Here is a 17,064-nt window from a genome sequence, read left to right as displayed (position 1 = left end):
TACGTCACGCGAGCACGGATCCACCAATGGCCAAACAGTTCCAAACAAGCCGTGTCGCTGCTGACAGTTATCAGTCCCGGCGTCCCGAGGAGGGAGAACAGGCGACGCCACTATTTAGATTGCCCAGACATTTTTGTTTGATTCAGCTGTAACGCGATCCTTTTCGTGTAAATGTATCTTAGGAAAAGTTGACATGTTTTCCATCAGTGGTGTTTCCGTTGGTATTCGTCGCTGCAATGAAGATTATCCCCTTTGTTTATAGTAATTTGTGTTCTCGGTGGCGATTAGAAAAATGGGTGCGGCAGCAGAGAAATCGCTGCCGCTGTGCCAGCCTGGTAATACCTGTTGACACGCGACGGCTTAATGTTATCGCGGCCACCGATATCGGGAAACCTGGGCTTATTAGTGAACGATATTAATGTTCCTCACGTGAACCGGTGGGCCATTGTGAATCCAAGTGTCACCGACAGCTGAATTACGACACGGCGAATTTGACTGATTGAATGTCGGTCGGTATCGTAGATTTTATCGGCAGGTCTAACCATAGAAATGGAAATGATTAATTGACAAATAATCTAGATAGATGTCCATTGTGAAGTAATGGAATGATGGATTATCTTCTGGGATATATCATAAAGATAAGCGTATTAGTTTCCAGGGGTGGGTAATGCTATGTGTTTTGGAATGCGATGCCGAATGCTGACATTTTGTTCGATAGATTGGGACGCTGATGACCAACTCACTCTGGTCGGTCCTAAATCCCAGGCATTGTGATATTGCTGTAAACTGCAACTTATAACATTTGCCCAAAGTTTTGTCTCAGCTGTGCAGTGTTTCTTATCAACTCTTAACTTATTTCGTAATAAGATACTCGTAAATGCGATTCGTATACATTCGTCTTCAATAAACAAAGACGACCTTATTGTTTCGATGGCGATTTATTGCGCGACTCACGGGTGAGCAGTAAATATTAGCATCTCTTGAACTTTAAGGACCGGATCTGACCAACTCGAATGGACGTCAAGCATGCCAATATATCTCCCAACCTTTTTGGATGTGCTTTGGCCGACCCTCGCTCAGGGGGTAAATAGTCAACAGTTTACTGCAAGAGGTTGTAATTTTAACGCGCCTTACATCTACCACTCGACCAATGACCTGTTTGCAAAATCCATGGTCCAGATGTTCTTTTTAGAGTTATTGATTACTGACCTCTCTACTAGCCCTGGCTATCTCTTTTGCCCGCGTATTGCTGTTTATTTAGGTATTTACTTATACAATGATCTTTTTCGCAGGAGATGTACCCTCCGACGCCCGGAGCGCCGCCCGGTGGTGCGCCATCTGTAGGCAACCCGTACGGCCCTAGTTCGCCGTATTTTCCGTTCAGTGGCGCCACTGGTTCACAGGGCTCCAGCTCGGCGGGTAAGCGATCAGCACTGCCTTCAGTAGGTGAGTATCCTGGGTATTTGCTGACGATCTTCTTTGCCGGCACTTATACATCGGTTGCTTATTTTAAAGATGACAAAGCGAAGTGACGTTACACAAGTGTTACCTCATTTATTTGACCTGCGTCCATTAAGCTAACGCTTATGCAGCAAGCCTGATTATTACGAGAGTAGATAGTGTGGAAATTGGAATGCCTACGTTTACTGGTATATGAAATGAGAATAATTAATCATGCGTGGGCATCGTGTCTTACATTGTGTTCGTTATTTCTCTCTTTATAAAAAGGATAATAAATAACCTGTTGCTAATTTCTAGAAGAATTAAAAAAAATAAACCAATATACATTCGGGCGTGTGGCCCTTCCTCAGTGGTTCAAAGTAGCAGTTGAACTTTCAGTTTCAATTGCTACTTTGTACCACTGAGGAAGGGCCACGCCCGAACATATTGGTCATTTTTTTTTTTTTTGAATTCTTCTAGAAATGAGCAACAGATTATTTATTATCCCTTTTATAATCTTAATAACATTGCTCAATACAACGTTACAATTTCTCTTTATATTTGTAAAAAAAAAATGTTCCAACTGCCGGTTGCATATGTATGAATTTAAGGTATGTCTTATTAACACAACCTATTGTCTTTTGCAGGGAGCTTGAAGAAGCGAGAAGAGGTAAGCACCAAACCATAGTCTTTTTGCGTTAAAGTGCATGAGATTTTCCATGTTTGTCATATGCTCACGTAGGCCCCCAAGTTGTCTCTTTCGTAGGCCCCCAAGTTGTCTCTTTTTAGAAGGTTTCATATGATTTTGTGAGTGTCTGTTACTCTAGATAGATGATAAATGATAGATGTTTCTCTAGAACGATAGATGAAACTGCACTTAAACCTGTTTATATCTTTAAATGACTAAATTCGGTTTGATCGGTGGTATCGTGGCACTCCTCTGTCCTCTCTATTGAGACATGACATTCGTTTGATCAGTGTGCAAGTGTTTTGATTATTCCTTGTTGATGAGAGGTAGAGGCACTCAGTTGCACATCAACCAGCTATAAGTCTAGTTCTGGCCCAGTGCGCTAGTTAAGGCTGGACCGTCACCAGCCGTCTAGCCTACCCTGTTGTTTTGTCCTTGTGTGCGGCTCCTTTTGTGTCGTTACTCCTTGATCTCTGTCTCTGGATCGGGCTGTACTAAAAGGCGCCGACTTGCGTCCTCAGGCCGGGATGGACGCCAATGGGAAGCCGAGCTCCGGAGGCGGCCAGCAGCAATGGGTGAGTGTTACTGTCACCCTCGGTCCCGTCCTCTACCGGGGCACTGCCGGGCTCGGCTCACCAGTACCATAGGGACACAGTCGACATAGGGATGGTACCACTAACTGGTAGTGGGACTGACCTGGATATCCGTCTCTGCTGTGTGAGGCCGACTGGACTTGTCGCCCGCTCATGGCGGCCTGAATTTGTTATTGTTGTTACTCGATTTAGTTGGGTCTTTATGTGAGGTTTCGCCTGAACTACGTCCTGTGGTGGTTATGTTTACGACCGAACCGGCCGGATATGCACGCCTTTTATTTTACACGGTAGTCTTCGTTTCTTGCTTCTTGCTGGGTTACGGCATGGTTTTAGCTCCTCTGACTGGCCTTTTAGTGTCTGGATGCTCGGAGAATGAGCTATGACTGTAACGAACGCAAACACGTCCGGCCGTTTATGGGCCGTTTCACCATCGGAGACGAACGTTGTGGCAATAAATCTGGCTTCGCGAAACTGACGGCGCTCTCGGCCGACGGGGCGGGAGGGCCGGGCTGCCGTCGACGTCCCAGCGTTTACGACGGGCGCTGACGAGAGGCCGCGTCGCCGGTGACGAGCGGACGGTAGCGATTTACGACGGTGGCCCGTCGGCCGTCACCCTTCCTCTCGCTGCTCTCGGGGCCGGGCGGGCCGCCGGCGCCGCCCGCCGGCCGCTCTTTGTCCGCGCCGCCCCCCGCCGATCGCCGGCCGGCCGGCCGCCTGGCCGACGCGCTGTGCCGCTCAACAGGCGGGCGGCCTCCCCCGCCGACGGCCGCAGTGGACTCGCCCGAACGGTCGGAGCCAGTAGCCGAAACAGATCCGGGGCCACTGTGGTGTTGTGGCGGTTTCCTATGGGGCTGGGATGTTGTTGATCCAAAATGGTCATGTTTTTGTCGGTTTTGGTGCTGGTGGTTCGGAAGTAATGTGGCCTGAAACAAAGCGTCATTTCAGGAATGTTGGCTGATGCGTTCTTGGGAATGGATTTGCATGACAGTTGTAACGGTGGTGATTTTTACAATAAGCCCTGAAATGCTGGTCATGATTTCACGCTACGCGCTCTGTTCGTTGGAAATCAAGACCATGTAAAGTCTTGCATGTTCTGTGGTCGTGAGCCTGAGTTCATTTCGTATTTTTAGTTCTCAATCGACTACCCACCAGAGGCGTCATCGTTGACATTCCTCGCTCAAAGATAATTGTCGTACCCGCCCCCGCGGTACGTTACTCTATGGTTCACTGTCGGCGTCGCCCTTTAGTCAGTTTGCGCTGACGTGGCGCCCGTTAGCACCCAGTCTGTAGTCCGAGTTTGGTCCGGAGAGGTGTCAGCCAGCAGAGCGTCCCCGTCCAATCGTCTCCGCATTTGGACAAAATTGACACGCGACCACCGAGCTGGCCGTATCTGCGATCGCATTTGGATGGGCCGGGTCACGCGAGCCGAATACAAGCGGGCGTGTTACAGGGTATGTGGCGAACCATGTGCTCGAAAAATAATGACTGACGGTATGTTTTTGATAGCCGGAATAGATTCCTTGTTGGTATTGTCGGATAGGTATGTTAATGACAATCCCTTCCTTGTTTATGCTGATGGTGAATGTTTTAACCCGCTATAGCTTGGCACGCCACTGATGTAGTTTGTAATTCCTTTAGCTGCATTTTATTCAAATTAAAATGTGCATTTCAACGGCTTTCGTGCATTATTGTTTTTATTATTTCTGATCATGCATAACTAACACAAGCATTTTGAGTGGTCACACAAACCACTAATTATAACGTTAAAAAAATGGATTTTATGGCCCTAGATATTCCTTTCTCTACTCGAGACTTGGTCGGTTCACATGCGAAGGGCAGCCATGGCCATGGGCGTCTGGGCATTGGGAGTATGATATTGTCCGGCATGTGGAAAATTGGCGTACAATTTTGGCGTCTGAGATGCTTACTTACCGTCACATTTGATGTGATTTGTTGTGCTAATCCCAGGTACATGACGCCTGCGCTTTCTCAGTTTAGACACCCCACTGCCAGGATTGGCTCTGTCATGTGCATTTGATGAGTATTATACAGGCTTATATGACGTCCAGTAACCATTGCTATTTCGTCAAATTTTCCGTCTTTCAACTCCTTTTATAGCGTGGGTTGGTGAAAAATGTTATGATTTTGAACATAGAGATTGTATTACGATAGCAGAGAGATAGTTTATTGCGTTTTTTTCTTTTCTTGTTCGTTTACCCCAACAGCAATGAATTTAGAATACTGTCTTAGCATTGTTTTTTTTTTAAGGACTTAGCTTCATTTTGGTAAATTCGTTGATCCCACACAAATTATCAACGGCTCTTGATTTCATAGTGCTTGTATGTCACGCAGGTATCCATATACTTATTTTTCACAGTTAACCTTCTATACACTCAAACGTTAAACAAAGTTCAAGAATAGTTTATAGGCATTTTTCAGGCAGACATTTACATTTACATTTTTTCATTCACATGATATAATTGCGATTTTTCTTGCAAGTTATCCTTATTACGCATAACTCTTTGATGAGGTCGGCATTGCATGGTAACATGACCTTAAAATGTACTCATCACCTGCCAGGTGATAATTCGCCGTCGTCTTCAAATAAAAGGAATAATTCAGAAATTTTATGAAATAAAAGTCGGATGCCCGTAACGTAATGGAACTGTTGCGTGTTCCGACCATGTTTTAGAAGTAAATTCTGCTCAATTTACATCTGTATTCGTTACCAGCTCACCCAGGGGCTCACGGTTAATCTGTTCTTTTTCGGGACAAAGTGACCGAGCAATCCATCGGCAGATTCAAAGGAATCTTGGGACAGCATGCTCGGCATTCGAAATCCTGCTGCTACATGCATTCTCTATGCAGTTACGGTTGGATGCTAAAACCCTCTGATCCGATAGGGGCATTGAAGATGGAAATGAATTCAACCATGACCACCGCGCACACACTACATATTCATCAGCTCTCTGGCAACAATCACCGGGCGAAACCGATCGGGGTGCAGCTTCCAGCCTCGCTCCGACGAACCGCCCGTCGGCCGCCCCACGCGCCGCTGATCTGTCTCGTCGTTGAGCTCCTACCGGTCCGACGCGGCGCAGTGCGCACCAATGAATGGCGTCGGCGCGCGGCGGCCCGCCTCTCGGGCCAGTCTCCGCCGAACGCTGCGACGGTGGGTGCGCACGCTGCGTGGTCAGAGCCAGCCTCCGGTGTGAGTCAGCCGCGAGCAGCCGGACCGGGACTGTCTGTCGGAGGGCGAGCACCCCGCGTGGCCACACGGCAAGGACTAGGTGCGGACACAGCCTGTGATGTACGGTGGTCTGCTGTTGTGACCGGTCGCCCAGCTTCACTCTTCCCACGTGCTCATCCGCTGCCTGCCTGCCATGTCGGAGTTGTATTCGAACGGCTACCAGCCGCCACAGGTACGGTACCTACGGGGTGGTGTGGCCTATGTGTAAGGGATGAAGGGAAGACTCGCTTAGCTTGTGCTAAGCAGAACAAGGGGCTCTGTTTGTGATTTGATGTTGTTTGCTGTCGTGCGGGTGCATTAGAAAGGTGCGTGTTATTAGGCGCGAAACAGGCATCTGAAATGCGTTGATTGGGTTTGATTTCTGAACTGTTTGCCACAGCATGCATTACTTATGGCATTCCTCATTGGCCCTCTCATATGGGCAGCTCAGCACGTCTTTATGTCCAAATGGTGGCTAATTATGCCTGTGGTTGTGGTTCATATTCACGCCATACCTATCCATCTCCACTGCGGACGCCTCACTGACACGGACACGACTCCCGTATCACTTTCCGTATGTGTTTACCGCTCTCCACTTGTATAGGCATTCGAGTAGTAATTTCCTGTTCAATTATTAATTCCAATGAGGTCCATCTACTATCAATTTTCTACGAAATGGTCTGAGGCAGAATCGCTTAACAGGACAGCTTTCAAGCGCCCTCGTCTGCTCGTTAATCGGGCCTCTCGGCATCGCTCATCACGCTCGGGGTCTCTGGCGGACGCTCACGGGCTGCACGTCACGATCGGCCGCGCCATTGTTACCCCCGCGGCCTGATTAGATTCGCCCGCTCACCGAGTGGATAATCCCATCTCGCCGAAATGCGATCAATGAACTCCCGGCGCTCTCCAATGTTGCTGGTTGGATGGCGTGCCGGCGGATCGGCCGGGATATGGGATTAACCCGCGTGTGCCGCGCTGCGCGCACCCCTTCTACTCCGCTGGAGGGATCGTCGGCTTTTCGGCCGGTGGATGACTGGTCGGCTGACTGATTTGGATTCCAATATGGCAGTAAGCGGGTGCCATTCGGTTTGATTGAGGTAATTGAGACATGCGCGCCTGCCATGCGTTTCCTGATGTTACGCCTTCCGCGAGCGTCGGCGGCGTTCGCCTGTGCATTGTCCTTCCCTTCCCGATGCCCATTGTTTTTCGGCCAGTCGTTTACCCTTACTCGGCTGGCCATTGGCTTTGTTTTTCCGTTCAGTCATTCTCTCCTCGATGTTGGTTCGCCGTCGATCGGCCTTCCTTGGCTCTCTGGCGTACGCCTTCATCATCACCTGACTGCTGTCCACTGTGCTGCACGTTCACCGGCTTATAGCGAGTCATGGCACTGACGTTGAGGCTCATACTCACGCGCTATTTACGCTCCGGCTCTCCTATGACGCCCCTGCTGACGCCCTGACGCTCCTACTGCCGCTCCTGCTGCCGCCCTAGCTCTCCTGCTGTCGTCCTGGCGCCGCTGACCCAGTAACGGCTGGCGCTGGTCCCGTCCCTGCGTCCCTTCCTCCACCCCTCGGTCCGTCGGGCAGCGGCAGGGGACCGGCGCACACTGGTCGGAAACGCCCTCACGAGAGGCCACGGGCGATTCCGGAGTTTCGGATTATTTTTTATATAGATCGATTTGAAATTGATCAAATTATTATGCTTAGGCCAAAAAAACTAATCCGGGTGACCAAAAATAACTGTAATCAGCCCCCGAAGATGGGGTATCCCAGAACTCGGAAACTGACGCGGAGCAAGAGGTTTCTTGAGCCGGATATTCAGAGTCTTATTGCTGATAGACACCAAATTGAAATCCCACATATTATGCATCAAAATGTTCGTTATGAAGTTGCCGACTGGTCAGTGCAAAATTTTTGGTATACTTCTTCCCTAACTAAGATTTACTGTAGCTTTTTTATGCAGGCTCTCCTACAGTGATTCTGGAATATAACTGCAAAGTTTAGGTAAGGAAACAACAGGTAGTCCCATCTAGTTCCACTCTGATTTTTTGTGAGATGAAGCAGGATTTAAATTTACACTAGGGCAACATAAAAGCTAACTGCGCATATTTGCGCAAAATTTGCAGGAGCCGCTCTTCCTACCCAACTACCGCCCGCCCCGCCCCAGTTTCGGCTCGGCCGCCGCGCCTGGCTTACGCTGACCTGTGTGGCCTGCACGCATCCATGCGTAGTTGACTGGTCATTAAAAACAGATGCGCTTGAGTTTATGAATTTTGTGAAAAGCGCGCTTTATGTATGCATTTATGTATGTATTGACATCAAAAGCCTTCCACATATTGCGTGGCGATTACGGCTTGCATTTAGAGAGCCTTGCTATTGACAACCATCACTCGGCTGAAGAAAGTGGAAATTGAAACCTTCGTGAATATAAGACGCTGCAAATATAGGACACCTGTCACTGACGTCGGGTTACCTTGGGCCGTCTTTTTACATTAGATCACAATTCCGGTATTTAACCCTGGCCGGACCGATTGGTTTTTATATTGACCGGGGAGGGTTGGTGCAACTCCCTCGCCGTTTCGCCTCTAATTGAGCTAGAGCCTTGCGGAAAAAAACGAGCTTGTGTGCCGTTATAAAACGCAACAAATAGGTACTACCCGATTTTAAGGTCTTAGGTCAGCCAGTGACCTCTTAGATCAGGAAAGTGCCACAAGGCACGGGCTCAGTTTTAGGTTAACCCGCGAGTTGCTGGGGGGGGGGGGGGCGTTAAACGCCTCCACTTTTTTCGCCGAGCCATAGCATAAAAATGGCGCGCCGCAGGCGCGCCAAATTTTGGGTACCTGTAGGGAATTGATGGAAGTTTATTGTGACAAAGTTTCAAAAAAATCGGTCGGAAAATTTTTGAGATATCGAGGTTTTAGTGACGTCATGATTTCTCAATTTTCGACCAAAAACGGCATATGTTCAAAAAATCATATAAAATCACAGAATAGATATACAGCCATGCCGTAAACGCCATTAGACTGCCAATACCATGAACAATCAAATGGCTATCTTCGATTATTGATTATCGATCTGCATTTTCCAAAATCTTGAACTGAATCTTGGCAATTTCTCGTGACTACTTCACGACCATGATACATGCATTTCTTAAATTGAGCTTTTTGAGCCAAACACGTACACATATGACAAAATGAATGTCACCATCGTGTTCTACGCCCCAAATTACCCATAAAACATGTGTCACAGGCTGCGAGTATCAGTTTTAGTTTTGATTTTCGGGGACATGTGCCTACCCGGTTGACCTGACCTTGACCCTGACCTATGCTTGACTGACCCCTACATGAAGCTGACACTCTTGTAGGCCGTATATGATGGATTGTGCACCGTTTTGACAGAGTTTATGACGAGAGCCGCCCATTGCGAAGTCCTGAAGTCCATGCTACTCAAAGCCCGATTTCAGGTGTTTGACCTGACCTTGACCCGACCTGTGACCTCAAAATTCAACTTTAAAGTACTCATCTGACGCGTCTCGTCGCGTTCTTTCGTTTGCCGCCTCGTGCGTTTCGCTGCGCCTATTGGTTCTCGAGTTATCGGCTGGGGGCGTTTAACGCCCCCCCCCCCCCCCCCCAGCAAACGATGCAATGGGTGGCGAAATACCCCAGCAACTGCCGGGTTAATTACTTTGCCAAAAATGGTCGCACTGCCGCGATTTTGGCATCATCGTGTTTGTCTAGCTCAGGCGCGTTGAATGCTATACTTGGTGTTCGGGCGAAGTCAACTTAAGGTGTTTACCTCGGGTCAAGGTCAGGTCGGGTCGGAGCCCCTCAGGTCACGAAAATGGTTGAAAGAGGTCATATCGCATATCATTCGATTCGGCAGGTCTTCCTGAGTTCAATGGTGGCTTTCCCGACTCTCTAGCTCCATCTGATCTGGAGTTATTGACGAAAAACTTATATGGCCTTAGTGACGTCATAAATGACGTCACGCAAAGTCAACAATGCTATAGTGAGACACTGGACCTTGCAAGGAGTGCATGAAACCATTCCCGGTGCCCGAATAGCAGCTCACAATTTCCCTTGTTGACTTAAAGTGGTGCAAGATCCTGTATCATACTCAATTATGACGTCATAACTTAGGAGATTCACGTCATATATTTAGTGCTTGACATCCAAATGATAGCTTACATATGACAGAGAATGTATGCAAAGTTTTATGAAGTTTGCTTCACTAGTTGTGGAATAACAAGCAAAAAACTTTTGCGGAAAGGCCGCTGGCCTCTCGCTGGAGCGTTTCCGACCAGTGTGCGGCGTCGCGCCCGCCCCTCGCCCGGCGCCCGGTGTCGGGCGGCAGATCGGGTTTCCGGAAGATGGCCTGGGCCCGTTAGTGCCGCACGGTCACCGATTCGGGATGGCACCTCGGGTGGATGGAGTAATGTGCGAAGACAAAACGCTTTTCACGCCGGGGTGATGGCTGCGTTTTATAGGACGGGCACCAGAGTGCGTTAAATGTGATCACATGAGCCAAAGTGTCATTTTCCAACTTCTTGCGGTCTCTTAGAGGACCTTACGTTCATTGTTCCGGTCTACATTTTCATGCACAACATGTTGCGTCATCAAATCTCGTTAGGTGATTCTCATGAGATGGTGAGGCTAAAGGACAAAGAGATATTGTACGCTGTGTGTATATGTTGCCTTATCATGAGCTGCCTTCATTAGCTCTGATTCTCTCGAACTCTCGCCATTGTTTAGAAATGCCAGAAAGTCTGTTTAGAAGACCTTCTACCAGCTCATGATAATGGTTGGTAGTTCCAATATCAAAGTTTTTGGAAGATGATTGTTTGGTCTTAGGCACAAACTATATATTTCCTGTCTCATTTCTAGGTTTGTTTATCATACCATGCGACAATGTTTAAAATGACTGTCATATTCATGAAATAAGCCAGATTGGCAGGAGAAAGAAATCTGAGATGTCCGAAATCTGTCATAATAAATTGTTTCTCGTCTTGGTCTGGAGACTGTCAACAACAGGATGTTCCCAAAGTAACCACCAACCAAATGCATTGCATATTTCACAACTCTCGTTTTGGGTTAAGTTATTTATGAAAATCGCCGTCACCCTAATGCACCACATTGCACCAGACTGGCCTTAGGCCTGAAAGCAGACTGCGTGACCACCGCAAATCACTCAGCACATTGAGAAGCTGACACAATCGGCAGTGCCATCACATGCTGAGCTCTCGCTCCCGGGGCGATTGTAGCGGCCTACAGAATGGCCGCCGTCCATCATCCTTGTCGGGCAAGGTCTCGAACCGCCCAAATGGCTAGGTTACAGCGTTCCAATTCTATGGATATGCATGGCATAAGGGACACAGAAGCGCCGCTCTAATACCTGAAATCATTACCATACGAAGCTCGCCTAATGAATACGTTTAATTTTCAATTCCAGTCCGGCATCTGGAGCATTGTCAAGGTAGACAGATTCGTGAAGCACATTAAAACGGTCTCCTTGACAAATATATTCTGGATCAGTTAGGGACAGGTCAGTGGCGCTGTGCGTTACCATGTCCTAGCGACAGCGGGCCAGACGGATGACGGGCCACACCCTCCTCCGCTGAAATCTAAGGGGTGGAGAAACGCTGGCGTCATGAAACTGCTCCGAGCGTCACCGATGGATTGGTCACCGGAGTCCAGCCTTCATTGAGGTCGTCAGTCTGGTGTCGCCAAAAGTCACCGATCTTCAGTAGCCGTCCCAGAATGTTACCGGCTGTCTCTCAGACCGTCACCGTCTCTCATGCCGTCACCGTCTCTGTCGAGACGGATAATCGGCGCGCCTAATGGCGTGTTAATCGGTCACATCTGGCACCGTTGGAGCCGGCCGACGCCCCGCCGTGCCGCCGCTTTTTAGCACCGAGAACTCGGCGGCGACACATGTACGGATTTCTTGGGGGAGGTGTCCGATTTCACGCAGCCAGCGGGGAAAGCATGGCGAATGATACGGCCATCGCGCGCTGATGATGCGTCCCAGGACCGCCTGTCGGATGGGTGAGGGATTAGAGACGGGCCGGGAAGGGGATACAATGATCCAGGGGGATTGGGTAAAGCGCGTATAATTGACCGCAATGAGGGGGATATGGCGCCGATGACCTCTGCAGTCGGGGCGCTCTGAAATCCCAAAGATCATGGAGAGTAGGCGATCAGAATTAGCCTGCCTTGTTTTTCTGTCGTTTTTATGTTAGCAGACTTTCCAATTATGTCAGCATATCTAAAACAGATAGCCGTCATCTGAGTGCTATCGCCGGTGATACGTTGTTTGACGCGGCGCGTTTGATGTGCACAGTAGTGCATCCCTGCTAGTTCTAGTGAGTTGTGCCGCTCACGCCATTCCATATATGGCCGCCCAGCCCCCAGCGCTGGATGCTATCGTCACCAATCACCTCATAGTTGGCGGCGAGCGGCGAGGCGTGCAGACAGCTGCCTCTTTGTGCATGACGGCTGGTCGTTTGGTCTCGTATATGATTTTTGGCTGCCGTTAGTGCCGGGGAAGGAGCGAGCCGGACGGGAACGGGTGGCTATATTTGGCTCGTGCCGCGGCTTTTCGAGGTAAATTGAACAGTTTACGGACGCTGCTGTTCTAGTGAGTCATTTTTAGTTGTTAATTTCCATGTACGGCCGTCCGGCGGTGCCCACTGGGGTGTGACGTCGGCCCATTGTCACGGCTGACGGACGCTCCTCCCCTGTCGCTTAGAATCGCTGTCGCTCCATCGCCGATACCGTCGACGCGTCGCACGTGGTGCTCGTGAAACACGGCGGCCGCTCGGGCGAGACGCCTTTGAAGTACCGCCCCGGCCAGCTGACGCCGGCGCCGACACGCTCTCACCCGGCTGGCCATGTCTTCTCCGGCTGTCTCCTCTCGTCTCCCTGCCGTCTCGAGCCGGCCAAATCTCGGCGTCTCTCCGGCAGTGTTATGTTTGAGCCATCCGGTGCCCCGCGGCTGGAATCTGCACGCGCCGCGTCCCGCTGCGCCGCACATGACCCCACTGCTCTCTGGCCGTGAAAAGGGGCAGACGCAGAGGGGTGTCAGCGGACGTCGGCGCCGCACGCGCAAACACTTGTTACCATAGCAACAAGTGGCGCCCGGGGCGCCGGTCGGTGGGGAGAGGGGTGCACCTGGCTCCGAGGACGGCGCCATGGCCCGCCCGCCTCGCACCTGCCGGCCGGCCACGCGGCTGACCGGCCGGCCGGCCGGCCCGGACGGTCGGGGAGAGTGGTCCGGCCGAGGTCAGACGCCGGCACCGGCAGGTGCGCAGCGCCGCGACCCGGAGCCGCCCGCGCCGCCGTGATGACGGCCCGGCGCGCGCCCGGCGCCCGCCCGGCACGCGCGAGCAGGGGTGGGTGGGTTGGACGGCGGGCAGAATTTCCCTCCGCCGGCGCTGCCGGCTCGGCCGCGGCTCTGATCCGATCCCGATCTTGACGAGTGGTGCCGACTGATCGAACCTGGCCAGGGTTTTGTTTCATCAGGCTGCGGTCAGCGCCTACTTTGTTGGCTGATAGAGGCGTAGCGATTTTTCCGTCTTTTGATGGTTTTGCACAGAGATGTGTATCCGATTTATGACTTGTCATCAGATTAATGACACGATATGCCTTGGTGATGTGCCTTTCATCGGGCATTGCGATGTGAAATTTAACTTGATTCATGCTTTTTGTTGAGCGCATCGACATTATCGTAAAACAAGTCGAACGAGTTGCATAGGTAGGCGCCGCCTTATCTGGATATGCGGTACCTTATCTGGTCATTTGGCGTCAATCTGCCTCGGAGCTCGATGACTAATATACGAGTGTGTCTGGAATGTGACTAACCGGTAGTTGTTGGGGATGCCTTCCCTTATTTGGTAGGAGCGACTGATCGTCGAATTAGTAACACCTTCTACAGGTCACGATGATTCAAGTTGTCTAAAGGCTGGGCTGTTTTCTCGAGAATGAAAGGGAATATCGATGTGATGGTTCCCGATCTAGTTAGATTCACCGAACTCCGGCCGTGGCCTCGTTGTGGGCCTCGTTCGCCGCTGTTGTGCCTCGGTCCACTTGTGACTCCCCCCCCCCCCCCCTCCCCTGCCGCCGCTGGCGGTCCACCGGCTGTGTCTGTCGGGGGAGGGGGTCAGGGGAGAGGTCGAGGGTCAGCCGGACAGCCAGCCGGGACCTGTCGCCGGCCGGCTGGGCCGTCTCATGACCACGTGCTGCTGTCCACACACACACAACTCACACAACTCAGACCAGTGCCGGCGGCTCCGAGCGTACCCCTTCTCCGCACCGGATGTCTCCTCCCACTCTCACTCTCTCTCTCTCTCTCTCTCTCTCTCTCTCTCTCTCTCTCTCTCTCTCTCTCTCTCTCTCTCTCTCTCTCTCTCTCCCTACCTCTCTCCCTCTTTCTCACCTTCCTCATCACCGCCGTTCATCCTCTCCACCGACTGCGCTCTATCCTTTCAGCCACGTGCCCGGTGCCGTCCATCCCAGTCTGTGTGGAGTCCGTAATTTTCACCCACCGTGTCCGCGCCGTCCTATTTCCGTCGCTCTTCGCTCGGCCCTTGTCCTGCCGCGCTCGACCCGTCGGCCGCGTTCGGTCGCGCCTTTTTGCGTCGCTCCTCTCAAGGTCCGCGCCGGCGCGCGTCGGCTCTGGGTTAATGGCGCGCCCCGGTGGCGCGTTTTTGTCGCTGCTGCTGTATTGAGCACCCTGGGGTGAGATGCAGGGCAGGCGGGGGCGGAGGGGTTACACACACACAGTGGTGACAACACCCGTGGCGCGTGCTGGAGTGGTAGTGGTAGTTCTGATTGTGGAAACATGTCAATGTTTAGTGGATTGTAGTTATGTATGTTTTGACCAGGAGTTGCAGCGGTGCGTGTAATGTGTATGTTTCTAGTTTTGGCCAAAGCGGCATTTGCTGTCAAGCTACTCATGCCGGCCGCTTCGTTGATGCATACGATGATAGTCTGACCCGGGTTGATCGCCCCGACAATAACACTGACTCGACTACAACCTGACTCACGGGGATGACTCGTAAGATGACGGATCGTGCGGAGAGTCTGACTCAACGAGTAGACACACTCGAGGGCTCTTGTTCCACGCGGTTCCATGTGCCAAATTTAGCCCGTGACTACTTTACATCACAACGGATTCGTGATGCCCGGATCCCACCTGCTTAATTCCCAATGCCACTACAGCCGTAGACACATTGGCAATAAGCACCGTTATCGGCAATAGTCACGAAAGCCCGTCTGTACAGTCTGTCTTAAAAGTACCGCGCAAAGTGACGGTGGATCCATCGAGCCTGACTGAGCAAGGGCCTGCTAAATTTGGGTCACTGAAGCAACTGACATCCTTATCCATTCCCTAGGTCAATTGGTCGGTGACTTTTAAATTAAAACAGGCCCTTTCTCGGTCAGGCTTGATGGATCCACCACCACTTTGCGTGGTACTTTTAAGACAGACTGTACAGGGACCCGCAGTTGCTTCTGTACACACTAGTATTTCAGCGTGTTCTTTGCCTGTGACACCGATGGAGGCGAATTGGGAAATGATTGTGTGCTTATTAAAACCACCATCTGAAGGGCTTTAAACTGATGTGCTGCTCTCCTAATTCAGTGAACTTTTTATGGCTATATCAGCAAAACATTGTTTTCAGCGCTTTTTCCTGCCCCATTCCTTCTGAAACCTGGAACCGCTTATTCCATTTACTCCTGCCATCTGACGATGGTCGTGCTGACTACTAGTTCCGGCGCTAGTTACTGCTCCAGTTTTGCACCCGGCACAAACTCAGGCGGCACCGGGCCGTGGCTCGACCATGGGGAGGGTCGGACCGAGCCGACTGCCTGGGGCGCGGTTAGATCGGACGCCCTGCTGGGGAAGGGGACGGGAGTGAGGGGAGTGGAGGAGGTGGTCACGTGGTCCGTCCAAGCTCGCAGACGACCTGACGTGTCCTGCGCCCAGCCATTTTCCGTGATCCAAAATGGCACGAGAGCTGTGGAATGTCTGGAGGAGACGCTTCGAAAGCGAACTTCAGCAGCACTAATTTACCGTATTCTGTGGAGATAAATTAATATTATCTTAATGCAGAAAAAAATTGTATGCCCATGTATAAGCTGTATCTTTTAAAAAGTTCTAAATAAAATTATTTTAGGGACTTATAGGTTTCGTATACACAGTGAATTGTGTTACAATAAGCCGTTTCGCTGGTATGGTTACTAACTGAAGAGTTATCCTTTTTTCTCACAGGGAATGACAATACAATAACAATATAACAATACGAATAAAACCAGACGTTTCGCACAAAAAAGTGCCTCCGTCAGTGGCAAGAAATGAGTAATTAGGCATACATGTTTTCTATCGATAACATCGATGAAGTAGTTATCTTTATTTTTAAAGATATATTTTCAACAGTTTTTTAAGCACATCATGGAAGCTTATAAACATTTGTGTATTTTATCGGCAACCCGGCTGGCCAGACCGAGACGGTGTCGCATTTAGTTCTCATCGATGTTAAACCTATACACTTATTTTTCTCCACTGACGAAGACACGTTGTTGTCCGAAACGTTTGGTTTTATTCGCATTGTTTTTATATTGTCATTGTCCGTGAGAAAAACATACTCATATGGACTGGTCTCAGTTCATATAGAAATTGTTGCACATTCATCAACACTGATAAAATGAATATTAGCCCTCACCACACATATAAGTAGAGGTAAGTAGACCGCGCCCGCTGTTTTACACCAATAAATCGCGGCAAAGCGAAGGATTGCGACGATTCTTTGGTGCCCTGGAGTTAATCAATTTTACAACTTCCCGGAAAATTAAATAGCCCTTATCATTTTTGCATCTTGTCTGAGACTTTTAAATCCCTGAACCAAATTACCTTTAACCTGTGATTATTTTTCTCAAGATCATGTCAGGCCAGAATAGCAATTGAAAGCGCACATCTTCTGTGTGTTTCCATAGTCGTTTCGTGATTAGCAACGTGACAACATGTGAAATATACTATCTAATGTTTGTCTCATTAATTGTTGTGGGTGCCAAGGTCACGTGAAACTCAGGTTAAGGTCATTTACTTGAAATGATCTCG

At 50.0% G+C, this 17,064-nt stretch overlaps 1 protein-coding gene across 39 annotated transcripts in view; it reads left to right on the top strand.

The window, feature by feature from the left end:
* The window catches only part of LOC122372563 (protein daughterless-like), a 79,127-nt gene that overhangs the window by 13,759 nt on the left and 48,304 nt on the right, over nt 1-17,064 (top strand). For 27 of the 39 annotated variants that reach the window (XM_043349893.1, XM_043349892.1, XM_043349891.1 and 24 more), the window contains exons 3-5: nt 1,293-1,446; nt 2,088-2,110; nt 2,650-2,703. In XM_043349893.1, coding sequence (XP_043205828.1) covers nt 1,293-1,446; nt 2,088-2,110; nt 2,650-2,703 — 231 coding nt within the window. Of the gene's footprint in view, nt 1-1,292; nt 1,447-2,087; nt 2,111-2,649; nt 2,704-5,865; nt 6,144-17,064 lie in introns of those variants that run through there. The other 12 variants (XM_043349904.1, XM_043349903.1, XM_043349907.1 and 9 more) reach the window with 3 other exon arrangements.

This window comes from Amphibalanus amphitrite, unplaced genomic scaffold (assembly GCF_019059575.1).
Source record: "Amphibalanus amphitrite isolate SeventyFive unplaced genomic scaffold, NRLGWU_Aamphi_draft 001373F_arrow, whole genome shotgun sequence".
Classification (NCBI taxonomy): domain Eukaryota; kingdom Metazoa; phylum Arthropoda; class Thecostraca; order Balanomorpha; family Balanidae; genus Amphibalanus; species Amphibalanus amphitrite.
Note: the sequence above shows the minus strand (reverse complement) of the source record. Positions and strands in the feature narration are given on the sequence as shown.